The sequence below is a fragment of the Mytilus edulis genome, chromosome 12 (genome assembly GCF_963676685.1).
Source record: "Mytilus edulis chromosome 12, xbMytEdul2.2, whole genome shotgun sequence".
In the NCBI taxonomy this organism is placed as follows: Eukaryota; Metazoa; Mollusca; class Bivalvia; order Mytilida; family Mytilidae; genus Mytilus; species Mytilus edulis.
This window is the reverse complement of record NC_092355.1, coordinates 80,694,794-80,709,380: the sequence shown is the minus strand read 5'-3', so window position 1 is coordinate 80,709,380 and position 14,587 is coordinate 80,694,794. Positions and strand designations below refer to the sequence as shown.

The window sequence follows — 14,587 nt, the reverse complement described above, 5'->3', positions numbered from 1 at the left end:
CTGTCAGACAGTTTTCACTTGACCTCGACCTCATTTCATGGATCAGTGAACAAGGTTAAGTTTTGGTGGTCAAGTCCATATCTCAGATACTATAAGCAATAGGGCTAGTATATTTGGTGTATGGAAGGACTGTAAGGTGTACATGTCCAACTGGCAGGTGTCATCTGACCTTGACTTCATTTTCATGGTTCAGTGGTTATAGTTAAATTTTTGTGTTTTGGTCTGTTTTTCTCATACCATATGCAACAGGTCTACTATATTTGTTGTATGGAATGATTGTTAAGTGTACATGTCTAGCGGGCAGATGTCATGTGACCTTGACCTCATTTTCATGGTTCAGTGGTCAAAGTTAAATTTTTGAGTTTTGGTCTTTTTATCTAATGCTATAAGCCATAGGTCAACTATGTTTGGTGTATGGAAATATTTTATGATCTTTATGTCAGTCGAGCAGGTTTTATTTAACCGTGACCTCATTTTCACGGTTCATTGCACAGTGTTAAGTTTTTGTGTTTTGGTCTATTTTTCTTAAACTATAAGTAATGTGTCAACTATATATGTTGTATAGAAGCATTGTTAGCTGTACCTGTCTGCCTGGCATGGTTCATCTGACCTGGACCTCTTTTTCAAGGTTCATTGGTCTTTGTTTAGTTATCTTGGTTAATGTTAAGTTTATGTGACAGTTGTAATAAAGCTTAGCTTTATACTTAGGACTATCAACATAATATCAATGATTAGTATAGAAGGCGAGACATTTCAGCGTGTGCACTCTTGTCTTTGCTAAAAAGACAGTATGACATATACATATAGGGACCTTATTTATTCTGTTGAGGCATATGTTATGGTTTTGTTAAAAATCATTCAATGCTTTTGGCCTTGAGCATGTCTTTTGATGATTATTTAAAAAGATGGTATCAGTATAACAACAACACATTAAACGAAAATAATTTTTTTTTAATATTATCTATTCAAGTGATATATATTATTTTACAGAAACGTATGACGCTTTAGATGTGGTTTACAATAAGGTGTTGATGACTTCAGTAGAAGAGGATGAAAGAAAAGAAGAAAAAACATCAAAGAAACCACATTTATCAGATCCAAACCTTGTTAGAAGTGATGGTAAAGTGATGACCGCTGGTCCCTCCCAACAGCCTCTAGCAGCCAAACCTTCGTCATCTCAAATATCTGACAGTTTGTCCAAGAGAATACCAGAGTTAAAAACACACATGAAATCAAAAATGACAAAAGAAGAAATAAGAAAGAGAATGGAAAAAGTCCTTAAAAGTGGAAACTACAAGATGAAAGTAGGAAGACTGATTTTTTGGGACTTTGGTGGACAGTATGTCTACTATACCACACACCAAACCTTCATGACGTTCAGAGCTTTGTTTCTTGTGGTATTCGACGGAAGCAAAGGATTACATGAACTAGTCCCAGATGTTCTGTGTTTTCCAGGGCAGCACATGACACCAACCCCAGCAGGTACTGTATGTTAGTTACAATACAAAGACTCATATTGAACATCATTTATTGTTTATTATGAAAAAAAAAAACATCATCTACTTTATCATCAGTAAAAACAAGGCTTCCAGGTTACTGTGCCAATACTTACTTTAATATTGTGAAGACAATGAAAGCTTTCCCAATAATCAGTTGGAATTTACCTGTGATTTAATTTTTTGCAAAGTGTACTGTTCCATTGAATAGTTACCGTAGCTTTGTTATCTGTGTTGATCATGTTTATGTTGTTCAAGGGAAACTTTGAATTTCAAATTTTCATGAAAAAATCATTCATTGATTATAAATAGGGCTGTACAAAAACAATACTAGTGATAAAAAATTCATTAAAACTAAATAAATGACATATATTACAAAATTATATTAATAATAGACTAGAAATGAGTGCCGATTAGTTACTTTTAAAACAGTTATTGTTAGTGATCAATGTTCAATTCTTGCCCGATTTTTTATGAAATTTATATTAAGTATATCTCAGTAGTATCGTAGATAATTTCGAAAATCAGTGCCAATTAATTATCTTTAAGCATTCATGCCCCTTTGAAATATTAAATATATCTTAAATAGCTTTACATTTGCAGTCAAGTCTGTGTTTTCTAAAAAAAAATTGTAGAGGGAAAAGAACCAAAAAAAGGTTATTTTTTTAAGAAACTGCCACTGGACGGACCATGCCAAGGTGAAATATGTGCTATGCAGGGGACAGTCGGTGTATTTTATTTCAAATGGATTTCCGTCATCAAAAATAAATTATCTGTCAATTTGCTCCCTAATAAAATGTATTTCTTTGGTTTTTATCACTATCAATTATGACATATCAATTTCTAATTTTATTTAACTTTTATTTAATTTGTTGTTGTTTTTATATGTCAGTATTCCTTCAAAATTCTCCCATGTAAAAATTGTTTTCTAAATTTTTTTGTAAAGTAAAAAGAACAAACATTTTTTTTTTTTTATGAAACTGCCACTGGACCATGCCTAGGTGAAATATGTGCTATGCAGTGGACAGTCGGTGTCTTTTATGTCAAATGGATTTCCTTCATCAAAAATAAATTATCTGTCAATTTGCTCCCTAATAAAATGTATTTCTTTGGTTTTTATCACTATCAATTATGTCATGTCAGTTTCTAATTTTATTAAACTTTTATTTTATTTTTTCATGTTGTTTTTATATTTCAGTATTCCTTCAACATTGGGTTAACTCTATTCTAACATATTGTAAGGTGGTATATGTAGGCATTCCGAAGATCTTATTTGTTGCCACTCACAAAGACAAAATACCAGTGGTAAGTAATATAATTTAGATATAACAGGAGGCTGGTCAAGTCAATCTTTTTTCGTGTCCAGTTATATTTGTAGTTCTTAATTAATTGTAACCATTTCAATTTCAATTATAAGATGACTCGATATTAATGGAGCTGTTGCCCTTAAAGGATGATTTTGTTTGCCTTTTTTTTTTTGCATTATTGCCTTATATCTTAAAAAGTATAATAGATAGAAATATACTTAAACTAGGTAAAATGATCATTAAAACAAGAAAGGTAAATATGCTAGATATACTTACTGGAGTTGTGATGGGATGATTGAAGCTGTTAATTTTCTCCTTGATAATATTTATGTACGTTTCGGCAACAAAGTTTATTGACCTGTTGTAGGTATTCCTATGGCACTAATTGCGCCCCTTTAATAGCAGACATGTTTTTGTACTGTTATGAATGAACTCATCATAGATACATGAGATACCAGGATTACATTTTCTATTTACGTTAGACGTGGGTTCCGTCTACAAAAGACTCATCAGTGACGCTTGAATCCATAAAAGTTTTGCCAAATATGAATCACAGCTTATGACAAAACTCAGTAAAAACTCGTCTCAAATGGATTTAATTAATAAATTCAACAATACTTACCGTTATCTTGATGATATTTTTTCGTTAAATAATCAAGAATTTTCTAAATATTCTGCCGCAATTTACCCAAAGGAACTTACTTTAAATAAATCAAATTTAAACAGTAATAACTGTCCTTTCCTAGATACAGGTATTTCTGTTTTAAACGGGAAACTCCACACTAAAATTTACGTCAAAAGGGACGATTTTCGTTCTCTATTGTTTATTTTCCCTTTTTGGATGGTGATATTCCTTTGGCACCATCTTACGGTGTTTATATTTCACAACTCGCTCGCTATGCTCGTATCTGTTGTGACATTTTTTATTTTAACGAACGTAATCAATGTATTTCTGGTAAATTATCAAGTCAGGGATTTCGTTACCACAAATTACTTAAAACCTTAACTAAATTCTTCCATAGATATAATTTTGGTTCTAAAGTTTGGTTGAACCTGTAGAAAACTTATTTCAAATTGGATAGCACATCCTCATTTTTACTGAAATGTTATTTACTGTGCCCCGAAATATAGAAACGATCCTGGTAAACTTATGGATCCTTTTAAATAAACTTATTTTAAAAGGTTACCAATTCAACACCGTAATTAGATCATTGAATATTGTTTTTATTATACGCCCGTTAAAATTTTGACAGGACGTATTATGGTATACAAATGTCCGGTGTCCGTCCGTCTGTCTGTCCGTCCGTCTGTCCGGCGTAAACATGTCGCACAGTAACTTGAGAACGACGAATCCAAATTTCATGAAACTTATTATATAGTTGTTTCTTATGATGGTCAATTGATCTGTATACTTTTTGGTGAAAATAAGATTTAAACTTTTTGAGTTACGGCACTTTGTAACTAAAACAGGGGTGTGTTTTTTTTCACATGTCGCACCGTATCTCAAAAACATTTCTTGATTATTGCTTAAAACTTTACACACTTCTTAGTTATATTGATCTTAATATCTGTATACTTTTTGGTGATGATTCAAAATTTCATTATTGAGTTTTTGAGTATTTTGTAAAAAAGGGGGAGGTTTTTTTTTACATGTCGCGCCGTATCTCAAAAACGATTTATGATTATTGCTTAAAACTTTACACTCTTCTTTGTTATATTAATCTTAAGATCTGTATACTTCTGTTGATGATTCAAAATTTTATTTTAGTGATATTTGTAAAAAAAAAAACAGGGTGGGGGGGGGGTTTCACATGTCCCCCCGTGTCTCAAAAACAATAAATGGTTATTGCTTAAAACTTCCTCAGAAACTATTTATGATTATTGCATAAAACTTCCACACAAGACGTCGGGCGTATCATGCGCTCATGGCGCAGCTGTTTATTGGTATTAATATTGATTTTTTTATCAGTAAATTAAAAGCAAACTAAATATTATTTTATATACATATACACATTCATGGATCTACAGTCTGTTGATGCCTGTATCTTGGCATTGCAAAAGGTCCTGTTTTTCTCTGACTGTTTATGACGTCTTCAAACTAAATCCATTGGATGTTGGATGTGTATTGATTGATAATTTAGTCTTAGATGCATGATTTTTTATTAGTTGTTAGTGGCTTTGAGTACTCTCAGATCCGTACTTGGTGTCTCTTTGTTGTTGGGATGTACAAGTATCTGGCCACGTCCACTTGTATTTGTAGTATTTGTATCTATCTGATGGGTTAAGCCTTTTTTCAACTGACTTTAATAGTTCATCTCTATGTTGTACTGTTACACCACTGTCCCATGTTAGGGGATGGTTGGGATCCCACTATCATGTTTAACCCCGCCACATTCTGTATATATGTGCCTACCCCAAGTCAGGTGCCTGTTATTCAGTGGTTGTCGTTTGTTTATGTGTTACATATTTGTTTTTCGTTCATTTTTTATACATAAATAAGGCCGTTAGTTTTCTCGTTTGAATTGTTTTACGTTGCCATTTAGGGGCCTTTTATAGCTGACTATGTGGTATGGGCTGTGCTCATTGTTTAAGGCCGTACGGTGACCTATAGTTGTTAATTTCTGTATCATTTGGTCTCTAATGAAGAGTTGTCTCATTGGCAATCATACCACATCTTCTTTTATATATCTACAAATAAGGTACTATGGCCAGAAACGACAGTGGACTCCTTATTGGAAAAATCCCCCTTAATGATGAGTTTTTTTTCACATTTCTCTCATTTTTGCCTATTACAAAATGTATCAATTAACAGTAACAAATCAAGAGAAACTTTAATGAGCAAAACTGATCAATATGGCAAGATATACAAAACGGTCAATACTTCTGGTCCACATTTATCAAACTTGGCCGCAATCATCATTACGGCAATTAGTTTAAAAAGATTGCCGACATGGCTTAAAATAGAACATAGGAGTAATTAAGACGCAAGTTTTGTCTTTTATCTTGTAAACCACTGTATTCTATAAAAAAATAAAAAAAAATTAAAAAAAATGTAATTTTAATATTTGATAATGTCATATCATAAATTATCACTTTGAAGGAGGATGTGGAGTCCAGGCGTGAGGAGTTGTACAATGGAGTAGATGAATTGTTCAAGGACCATGAGGGACGAAACCATCTTGTCCTAACCCAACGGATATTTGTCAATGCAAGGGATAACACAGATACAGAAATTGAAGTCCTCAAGAAAGCCATCACAGAACTTACGTTTGAACATCCTTGTTGGGGGGAGAAGATGCCCAATGCGTGTGTTCCCCTTGAACTCGAGATAGCAGAGCTGGTGGCAGAAGGAAAACAAATCTTATCATTAGAGGATGTAGAAGAATTGAATGCTATAAGCAAGGTGTCTGTACTGTCCCCAGACCAACTCAAAGATTTCCTAAATTTCCACCACTCCCTGGGGAAGATGTTGTACTTTGATACTCCACAACTTAAAGATTTCGTAATCATCAACCCCTTACTCATGGTGGAGGTTATGAGGTCTTTTGTGACAGGTATGTATATCACTACTTAGTATGGAGGTTATGAAGTCCTTTGTGATAGGTATTAATATCACTACTTAGTATGAAGGTTATGAAGTCCTTTGTAATAGGTATTAATATCACTACTTAGTATGAAGGTTATGAAGTCCTTTTAGATAGGTATTTATGTCAATACTTATTATGAAAATTACGGGCCTTTATGAAAGGTATTTATGTCCATACTTATTAAAGAGGTTATGGGTTCCTTTATGTGAATACTTATCGCGGAGGTTTTGATTTGTGACAGGTATTCATGCAGGCCTCGACAATAACAGTTATCCGATTGTCCGGTACCAGAGGGAAAAAAGGTCGGACAAGTAAAAGCTGTATCAAGCTTGTCCGTCGGGACAAGTACAATTATTCAGCAGAAAATAAATTTAATCCAACTTTGATGAACAATAATTATAAACAAAAAACAAGAAAACAAATATTAGTTTGACATGTTTCTGCATTTTGTTTATTCAAATGCAAAACCTTTTTCTTCAACATGTTTACTTGTTGCAATCGATAATTTTTAACTGGTTCTTTGTCAGGTACTTTTTAACAGGTAAAAGGTATACTATTCTCGGAAACCAGTCTTACTTTACAAGACAATTCGTCACTTCGACAGGTTTAGCTCCAAGTTTAATAGACAGTTTGGCACCGTAGGACACATATTTAGTAGACATGATTGATAGACAGTTTGACAAGGCAGGAGACATTTGGGACCAGGACAAATCAGTACCTCATTTTGCTACCTTATTCTGTTCCATATAACAAATACCATACTGGTAATTTTTTCACAAAATTTTTATTTTTTTATTTACCATTAAATTCACAAAATCATATTTGATCATAAGTAGAAAAAAACAATACTGACAATATCGTGACCTATAGTTGTTAATTTCGGTGTCATTTGGTCTCTTGCAGAGAGTTGTCTCATTGGCAATCATACCTTATCTTCTTCTTTTTATTGATTGCATTTCAATAAACTTTTTTCAACTGAAAAAAAAACAGGATTATACAAATCCAATGAGTGTACAGGCCTATCAGATGATGCCTCATATTTAGAGTCTGATGAGACTGGCATTGATGAAAAACTAGAACCTAAGTCCTGTGACATGACTAGATTCAGTTGAACTTGACTCATATTTTTGAAAAGAATTTCAAATCAAAAGAAATACATCAAATCCTGTCTATTGTTTAAATTCAGTTTGTTCATTTAATCAACTAAAAATATAAAAAGGTTATTTTTAATAGAAATTTTTTGGACAAGTAACAATTTCATTTGGACAAGTACATTTTGGTATGTACTTGTCCTACAGGACAAGTTGAAAAGAAAGTTATTGTAGAGGCCTGTCATGTCATTCCAAATTATGAAGGTTATGAGGTCCTTTGTGACAGGTATTTATGTCATTCCAAATTATGAAGGTTATGAGGTCCTTTGTGACAGGTATTTATGTCATTCCTAATTATGAAGGTTATGAGATCCTTTGTGACAGGTATTTATGTCATTCCAAATTATGAAGGTTATGAGGTCCTTTGTGACAGGTATTTATGTCATTCCAAATTATGAAGGTTATGAGGTCCTTTGTGACAGGTATTTATGTCATTCCTAATTATGAAGGTTATGAGATCCTTTGTGACAGGTATTTATGTCATTCCAAATTATGAAGGTTATGAGATCCTCTGTGACAGTTATTTATGTCATTCCAAATTATGAAGGTTATGAGATCCATTGTGACAGGTATTTATGTCATTCCAAATTATGAAGGTTATGAGATCCTTTGTGACAGGTATTTATGTCATTTCAAATTATGAAGGTTATGAGATCCTTTGTGACAGGTATTTATGTCACTTTAAATTATGAAGGTTATGAGATCCTTCATATTTTTGCTTAAAACAAGATTAAGTTTGCTTTCAAGTGAACATTGATTAATAACATATTTATCCTTAGTTACATTCAAGTTTGTTGGTCTCTGGTGGATGGTTGTTACATCGGCAATCAAACCCAATCATCCTCTTTTTAAAGCGTTTTTTATGTTTTTTATATTTTGCAGATAAAGTATTTTGGCCAGAGGAAAAGAAAATTCATGAAACTTTTAAAAGAATGTCAAAATATGGGACCATAAGACGGGAAGACCTCTTCCTAATCTGGGAGCAAAAAGATTTCAGTGCAATATTGCCATACAAAGAGTTTATATTTAACAGCTTGATTTATTTAGATATCCTAGCAGAGCAACGTAGATATGATACATCTACAGGAAGTCGGTTACCAGTGGAAAACTTCTTTGTTCCCTGTATGGTTACAGAGAGAAATACCACCAACTTCATGGACAAAGAATGTACACCAGAGAGAGCTATATGCTTAGCGTTTTTATTTAAAGGCACTATTATACCACCAGCCCTACCAAATCGTCTGATCAGTGCATGTCTTAGCATGTGGACCGTGAAGCAGTATGAAGAGAGACAACTCCTGTTCTCAGGATTTATTGGTTTATCATTTGACAAATCACATGACATCGTTGTATGCGTTGAGGGCAACAAGATTCTCCTTTACATCATTCACGGAACCTCCTCCGGGTTAATCGTACCTGATATAGCTACAGGTGTTAAAGAATGCCTGGTTGTAACAATGGAAAGAATCTCAGATTTCTACCACTCCACAGTCCATGCAAAACGCAGCCAACAATCGCCATTTCACATTGAATATTCATGTTCAAATTTAAAATGCTTCATCAGTGCAGAAGAAGCCAAGCAGACCAATGGATGGATTTGTGACAAACATAACCAAACACACAAAAGAAGACACTGGCGTGTTTGGAATCAAGATCAGGTGTGTTTTACATATCAGGGAAACAATCAAATGAGTAACAGAATCAAATTATACACACATTAATCATAATATATAATAAGAATCCAAGAGTCAAGCAAGTAATTGTATTATAGTTAATATATAAACCCACTTATTTTATAGTCTTGAGCATTATCTTGCAGACTTTGTATCAATTTATGTTTTTAAATTTTTAAATATATACAGAGGTCTACCTATTAGTTTACCATGGTGAATCTGATTTTCTAATCATTCTACACTGGTTTAACTGTAAACTAACTTTTTTTTTAGCGTTGAGCTCTATATTGCAGACTTTGCATCAATTTATATTCATGATGTTCGAATTATGATGCCTAAAAATACTCGTTAGAAGTAATTTGTAATCGTTTTCTCTGTCCATTAATCTATCTGTGTGTCTGTTCTTCCATTCCTTCGTGTATCCAACGTTTTTCACATAAAAAGTAAGCATAACCTTGCTTGATCGAAACACAGATGAAAGATAAACATAAAAGGAAGAACAAAAGATTATTGATGTTTGTCTCAAAATGACAGCTGTTTAATACCAGTTGAATTAAATATAATGCGCATTTAAACATATTTGTAATATTTTATTCGAAATAATAATTTTCATATTAATTTTTAGACAAAAGAACAGTGTGAAGAGGAATGTCAAGGTAAATATTGTAACACGTACTTCAAAATAACTCCAATCTGTAGAAATGTGTGTTTGTGTATATGTGTCCCTCTATTGACTTTAAATTATGAATTGTGTTGTGAAACCTGTTGATCTGTAAATTTAAGTGTCCCTCAATGTACTGACAATGTATTGACTTGTGTTGTGAAACCTGTTCATCTGTTTGTTTAAGTGTCCCTCTGTGTACTTTAAATTGTGACTTGTTTTGTAAAACCTGTTCATCTGTTTGTATAAGTGTCCCTCTGTGTACTTTAAATTGTGACTTGTGTTGTGAAACCTGTTGATCTGTTTGTTTACATGTCCCTCTATGTACTTTAAATGGTGACTTGTGTTGTGAAACCTGTTCATCTGTTTGTTTAAGTGTCCCTCTATGTACTTTAAATGGTGGATTGTGTTGTGAAACCTGTTGATCTGTTTGTTTAAGTGCTCCTCTGTGTACTTTAGATGGTGACATATGTTGTAAAACCTGTTGATCTTCTAAAGCTAGTATCTAGTAGGAAATTTTGTTTAAATTTTGTACTTGTTTATTCGTATTTTACTTAGAAGGGACTTAGTTTGCCTTCCAGTTGACATTACAATTTGTCTGCAGTTAAAGTTTTTAAAACAATTATTAGATTCATAAACTATTCTAGATTTTTACCAAACTTGGACAGAAGCTTCTTACAATCAAAAGATAGTATTGAGAGGAATATTTTTATTAATGTTTTTCCACATTTTTGTCGAGTCTGCGATTAACAGCAAAAGTAGCTGAGAAACTGTGTTCCGCGGAACCCTTACATATTTTTTCAAGCACTTTTCCTCATGTTTAGCTGGTTGAGTAATGCACATCATATAATCATCTGAATTTATGTTTTAATGATGTTTTTGAAGGTAAAGATCATGATTGCATTGTGTATTTCAGGTTTAAGCGATGACGCTTTAAGCAAGACACCAAGTGATATTGAACTGTTGCGTTTTTCAAACCACTGCGAATCAAATAAAATGCATGAATTAGTTACACATCTTGGAATGCTTAGGATATGGAAAGATGTCGAATACAATCATCCTAAAGATATACAGGTTGCCAAATTTTTGCTGTTATCAAAGTGGAAAGAGATAAAAGCTAAATCCAATTTCAAAACTTTGTCAGAAGCTCTGATCAACATGGGTATATCGACCCATGTTTTGTGTCAAGTAAGTTTGTACATAGTTTTTTTGTCGAGCCTGCAACTTTTGTTGCAGAAAGCTCGACATAGGGATAGTGATCCTACGGCTACGGCGGCGGCGGAGGTGTTAGCTCACTTCTCAAAAGCTTTATATTTTAGAAGGTGGAAGACCTGGATGCTTCATACTTTGTATATAGATGCTTCATGTTACGAAGTTTCCGTCAGTCACATGTCCAATAACCTTGACCTCATTTTCATGGTTCAGTGACTACTTGAAAAAAAAGTTCAAATTTTTTGTAATGTTGAATTCTCTCTTATTATAAGTAATAGGATAACTATATTTGATATGTGCGTACCTTGCAAGGTCCTCATGTCTGTCAGACAGTTTTCACTTTACCTCGACCTCATTTCATGGATCAGTGAACAAGGTTAAGTTTTGGTGGTCAAGTCCATATCTCAGATACTATAAGCAATAGGGCTAGCATATTCAGTCTATGGAAGGACTGTAAGGTGTAACTGGCAGGTGTCATCTGACCTTGACCTCATTTTCATGGTTCAGTGGTTAAAGTTAAATTTTTGTGTTTTGGTCTGTTTTTCTCATACTATATGCAATAGGTCTACTATATTTGTTGTATGGAATGATTGTAAGCTATACATGTCTAGCGGGCAGATGTCATGTGACCTTGACCTCATTTTCATGGTTCAGTGGTCAAAGTTAAGTTTTTGAGTTTTGGTCTTTTTATCTAATACTATATGCCATAGGTCAACTATATTTGGTGTATGGAAATATTTTATGATCTTTATGTCAGTCTCGCAGGTTTTATTTGACCGTGACCTCATTTTCACGGTTCATTGCACAGTGTTAAGTTTTTGTGTGTTGGTCTATTTTTCTTAAACTATCAGTAATGGGTCAACTATATATGTTATATAGAAGCATTGTTAGCTGTACTTGTCTGCCTTGCATGGTACATCTGACCTTGACCTCATTTTCAAGGTTCATTGGTCTTTGTTTAGTTATCTTGGTTAATGTTAAGTTTATGTGACATTTGTAATAAAGCTTAGCTTTATACTTAGGACTATCAACATAATATCAATGATTAGTATAGAAGGCGAGACATTTCAGCGTGTGCACTCTTGTTAAATACTCTTTCATTTCGTCTATGAATGAAAAACTGTTTTATTATTCTTTGAGGACAAATATATTGAAATTTTCCAATAAATTTATAAGACACCAAGGTTTTAATCAAAGTAAATAAAAGGAAAAGAAAAAATTAGAAAGGATGTAAAGGCAAACAGCAATTCTTGATAACTGTATCACGTATAATCAAAGATTGTACAAGCAACCAACATGAACCTATCAAAACTCTTAGGTCCACTGAAACTGTGAGACGGTCCTGCTTTTCTGTTGACACGTGTCGTCTTGCTCCCGAAGTATGTAACAATATGTCAGCCATTGAATGCACAATTTGGGAGTTATAGAATTCCCAGAAATTTTCAGTAAATATATAACATCAAATATTGTTGTCTATAGGATTTTAATCTTTTTTTTGTAAATACAGAAAAGCAAATATTTAATTTTTGTTTGCAGGTAAGAAGAATCATCAAGGCAGACACAGGTAAGTAGAAATACAGTCACTTAATAAAATTAAAAATTAAAATTGGGAATTGTATCAAAGAGACAATAACCCGACCATAGAGCAGAAAACAGCTGAAGGTCATCGATGGGTTTCAGCTGGCCCCTTAACAACAATGTATACTAGTTCAGTAATAATGGAAGTCATTCTAAACTCGGAAATATATAAAACAAACTAAATTTAAAAATCATACAAGACTAACAAACACCAGAGGGTCCTGACTAAGGACAGGCGCAAAAATTCAAGAGGTCAAATATGTTTTTTGAGATGTCAACCATCCCCCTATACATCTAGACCATGTAGTAAAAATTCCAAACACAAAACATTACGCACAGTAAAACTCAGTTTTAAAAAGTCTGAGTCCGATGTAAGAAAAGATAACAAAAGAAACTAATCAAAATGACAATGATACATTGATTATCAAAGGACTTCTCTGTCATTTTCTGACAACCCAGCTCCAGACCTCAATTAAACCCTACAAAAATAACACGGTATCTTTCTATTTACTGGGCTATAGGCTTAATTATCAGAATGAAAACATTAAGAACAAGGTACTGCTTATTTCATATCATTTAAATCTTCACAGATCATTGAACTTTGCAGTATTCTAAAAAGAAATAATTATAAAATAATGTTTCAGATATTCCAGCAGATTACTTGGATTTCATTCCAACGGATGAAATTCTAGATAAATTAGCTCCATTAATTGGTCAAGTGTTTTTCCAACTTGGCACTGAAATTGGACTATCAATTCCTACCCTAGAAAATATACAGAGCAACAATCCTTCTGACTTAGCAGAACAGAATAAGGTCGTATTATTTAGGTGGAGAGAAGACCAACTAATCAAACCTACAATACGGGTCCTTATGCAGGCTTTAGTTAACATAGGGAGAGGTGCACGTTGTTTAGAAGAAGTTTTAAAGAATATTGATCTGAACACCCTAATAGAGTCACAACAATCGAGAGGTAAAGGGGCAATTGCAAAGAAACCAAAAATAAAACCAGAACAGGAATCATAGAGTCAGCGAAAGGTGTCAAAGAAATGTTCAATAGCTTGAATAGAAAATGGTAAAAACAAATGTGCATTTGAATAGGGAAAATATACTATAGGCAAAAGAAGTGAAAAATATTGTGCATAATTTAGCCTCATTGTTTGAAAGATAAGTAATTCTGTTAACCGTTACTTTTGTATTTCATTTCTGCGATGAGCATTCAACAGATCCATCCCCTGTTAATATACCCCGCTTTGAAAAAGTGAGTTGAGTGTTTATTGTTTGGCCTCTGTCTGTCCATCAATCAGTCCATCCAACAGTCAAACTGTCAGTCCGTCAGTCCGATCGTCCCATGAATATTTTTCGTCGCATCTTTCTCAGGAGTTACATTAAATACCACGATTTCTGAAATTTGGTTGCAGGGTTTATAAAAGTCAGCGTACTGTGTGTTGCGTTATCAGATTCATAATTGAACAATAATTATTTCCCGTTAGCCAAACACTTACATCATTTTACACATAGCATAAAAATTGAACATTTTCTTCACATTTTTCTCAGGAATTACATTACAAGGATTTTAGGGTTTATATAAGTCATCTATACCTTGTGCTGTGTTTTCAGATAAATCACTCCACAACTTCCTGTTTACCTTAAAGTATTCGTTCATGAATATCATCAGTGAGCAGTAGGTCGCGGTTACACTTGTTCATTGTAAGGTTTAACACAAATAAGTGTATGTAAACCTCTTTGGTGAATTGTTCTCCTTTATAACATGCGGTTGACTGTTGTACCCCTTCATGCCCTATTGCTGACATTTCTATCTATTATGTTTGTTTTTGTTTACACATCGTTGACAAGATAATTGAATTTAATATAACTCTCATACAAGTGGGAGCTAAAGCTAGCTATAAAAAGTTATCAAAGG

General features: G+C 33.4%; 1 protein-coding gene across 1 annotated transcript in view; it reads left to right on the top strand.

Annotated features, from left to right (window-relative positions):
- LOC139497248 (uncharacterized) overlaps positions 1–13,924 on the top strand; it is an 81,081-nt gene extending 67,157 nt beyond the window's left edge. Inside the window, exons 6-13 of the mRNA XM_071285397.1 lie at positions 991–1,482; positions 2,695–2,801; positions 5,904–6,357; positions 8,424–9,199; positions 9,840–9,870; positions 10,792–11,063; positions 12,624–12,651; positions 13,310–13,924. Of these exons, the coding sequence (XP_071141498.1) occupies positions 991–1,482; positions 2,695–2,801; positions 5,904–6,357; positions 8,424–9,199; positions 9,840–9,870; positions 10,792–11,063; positions 12,624–12,651; positions 13,310–13,689 (2,540 nt within the window). The 3' untranslated portion in view covers positions 13,690–13,924. The remainder of the gene's footprint in view (positions 1–990; positions 1,483–2,694; positions 2,802–5,903; positions 6,358–8,423; positions 9,200–9,839; positions 9,871–10,791; positions 11,064–12,623; positions 12,652–13,309) is intronic.
- The last annotated feature ends 663 nt before the right edge of the window (positions 13,925–14,587 follow it).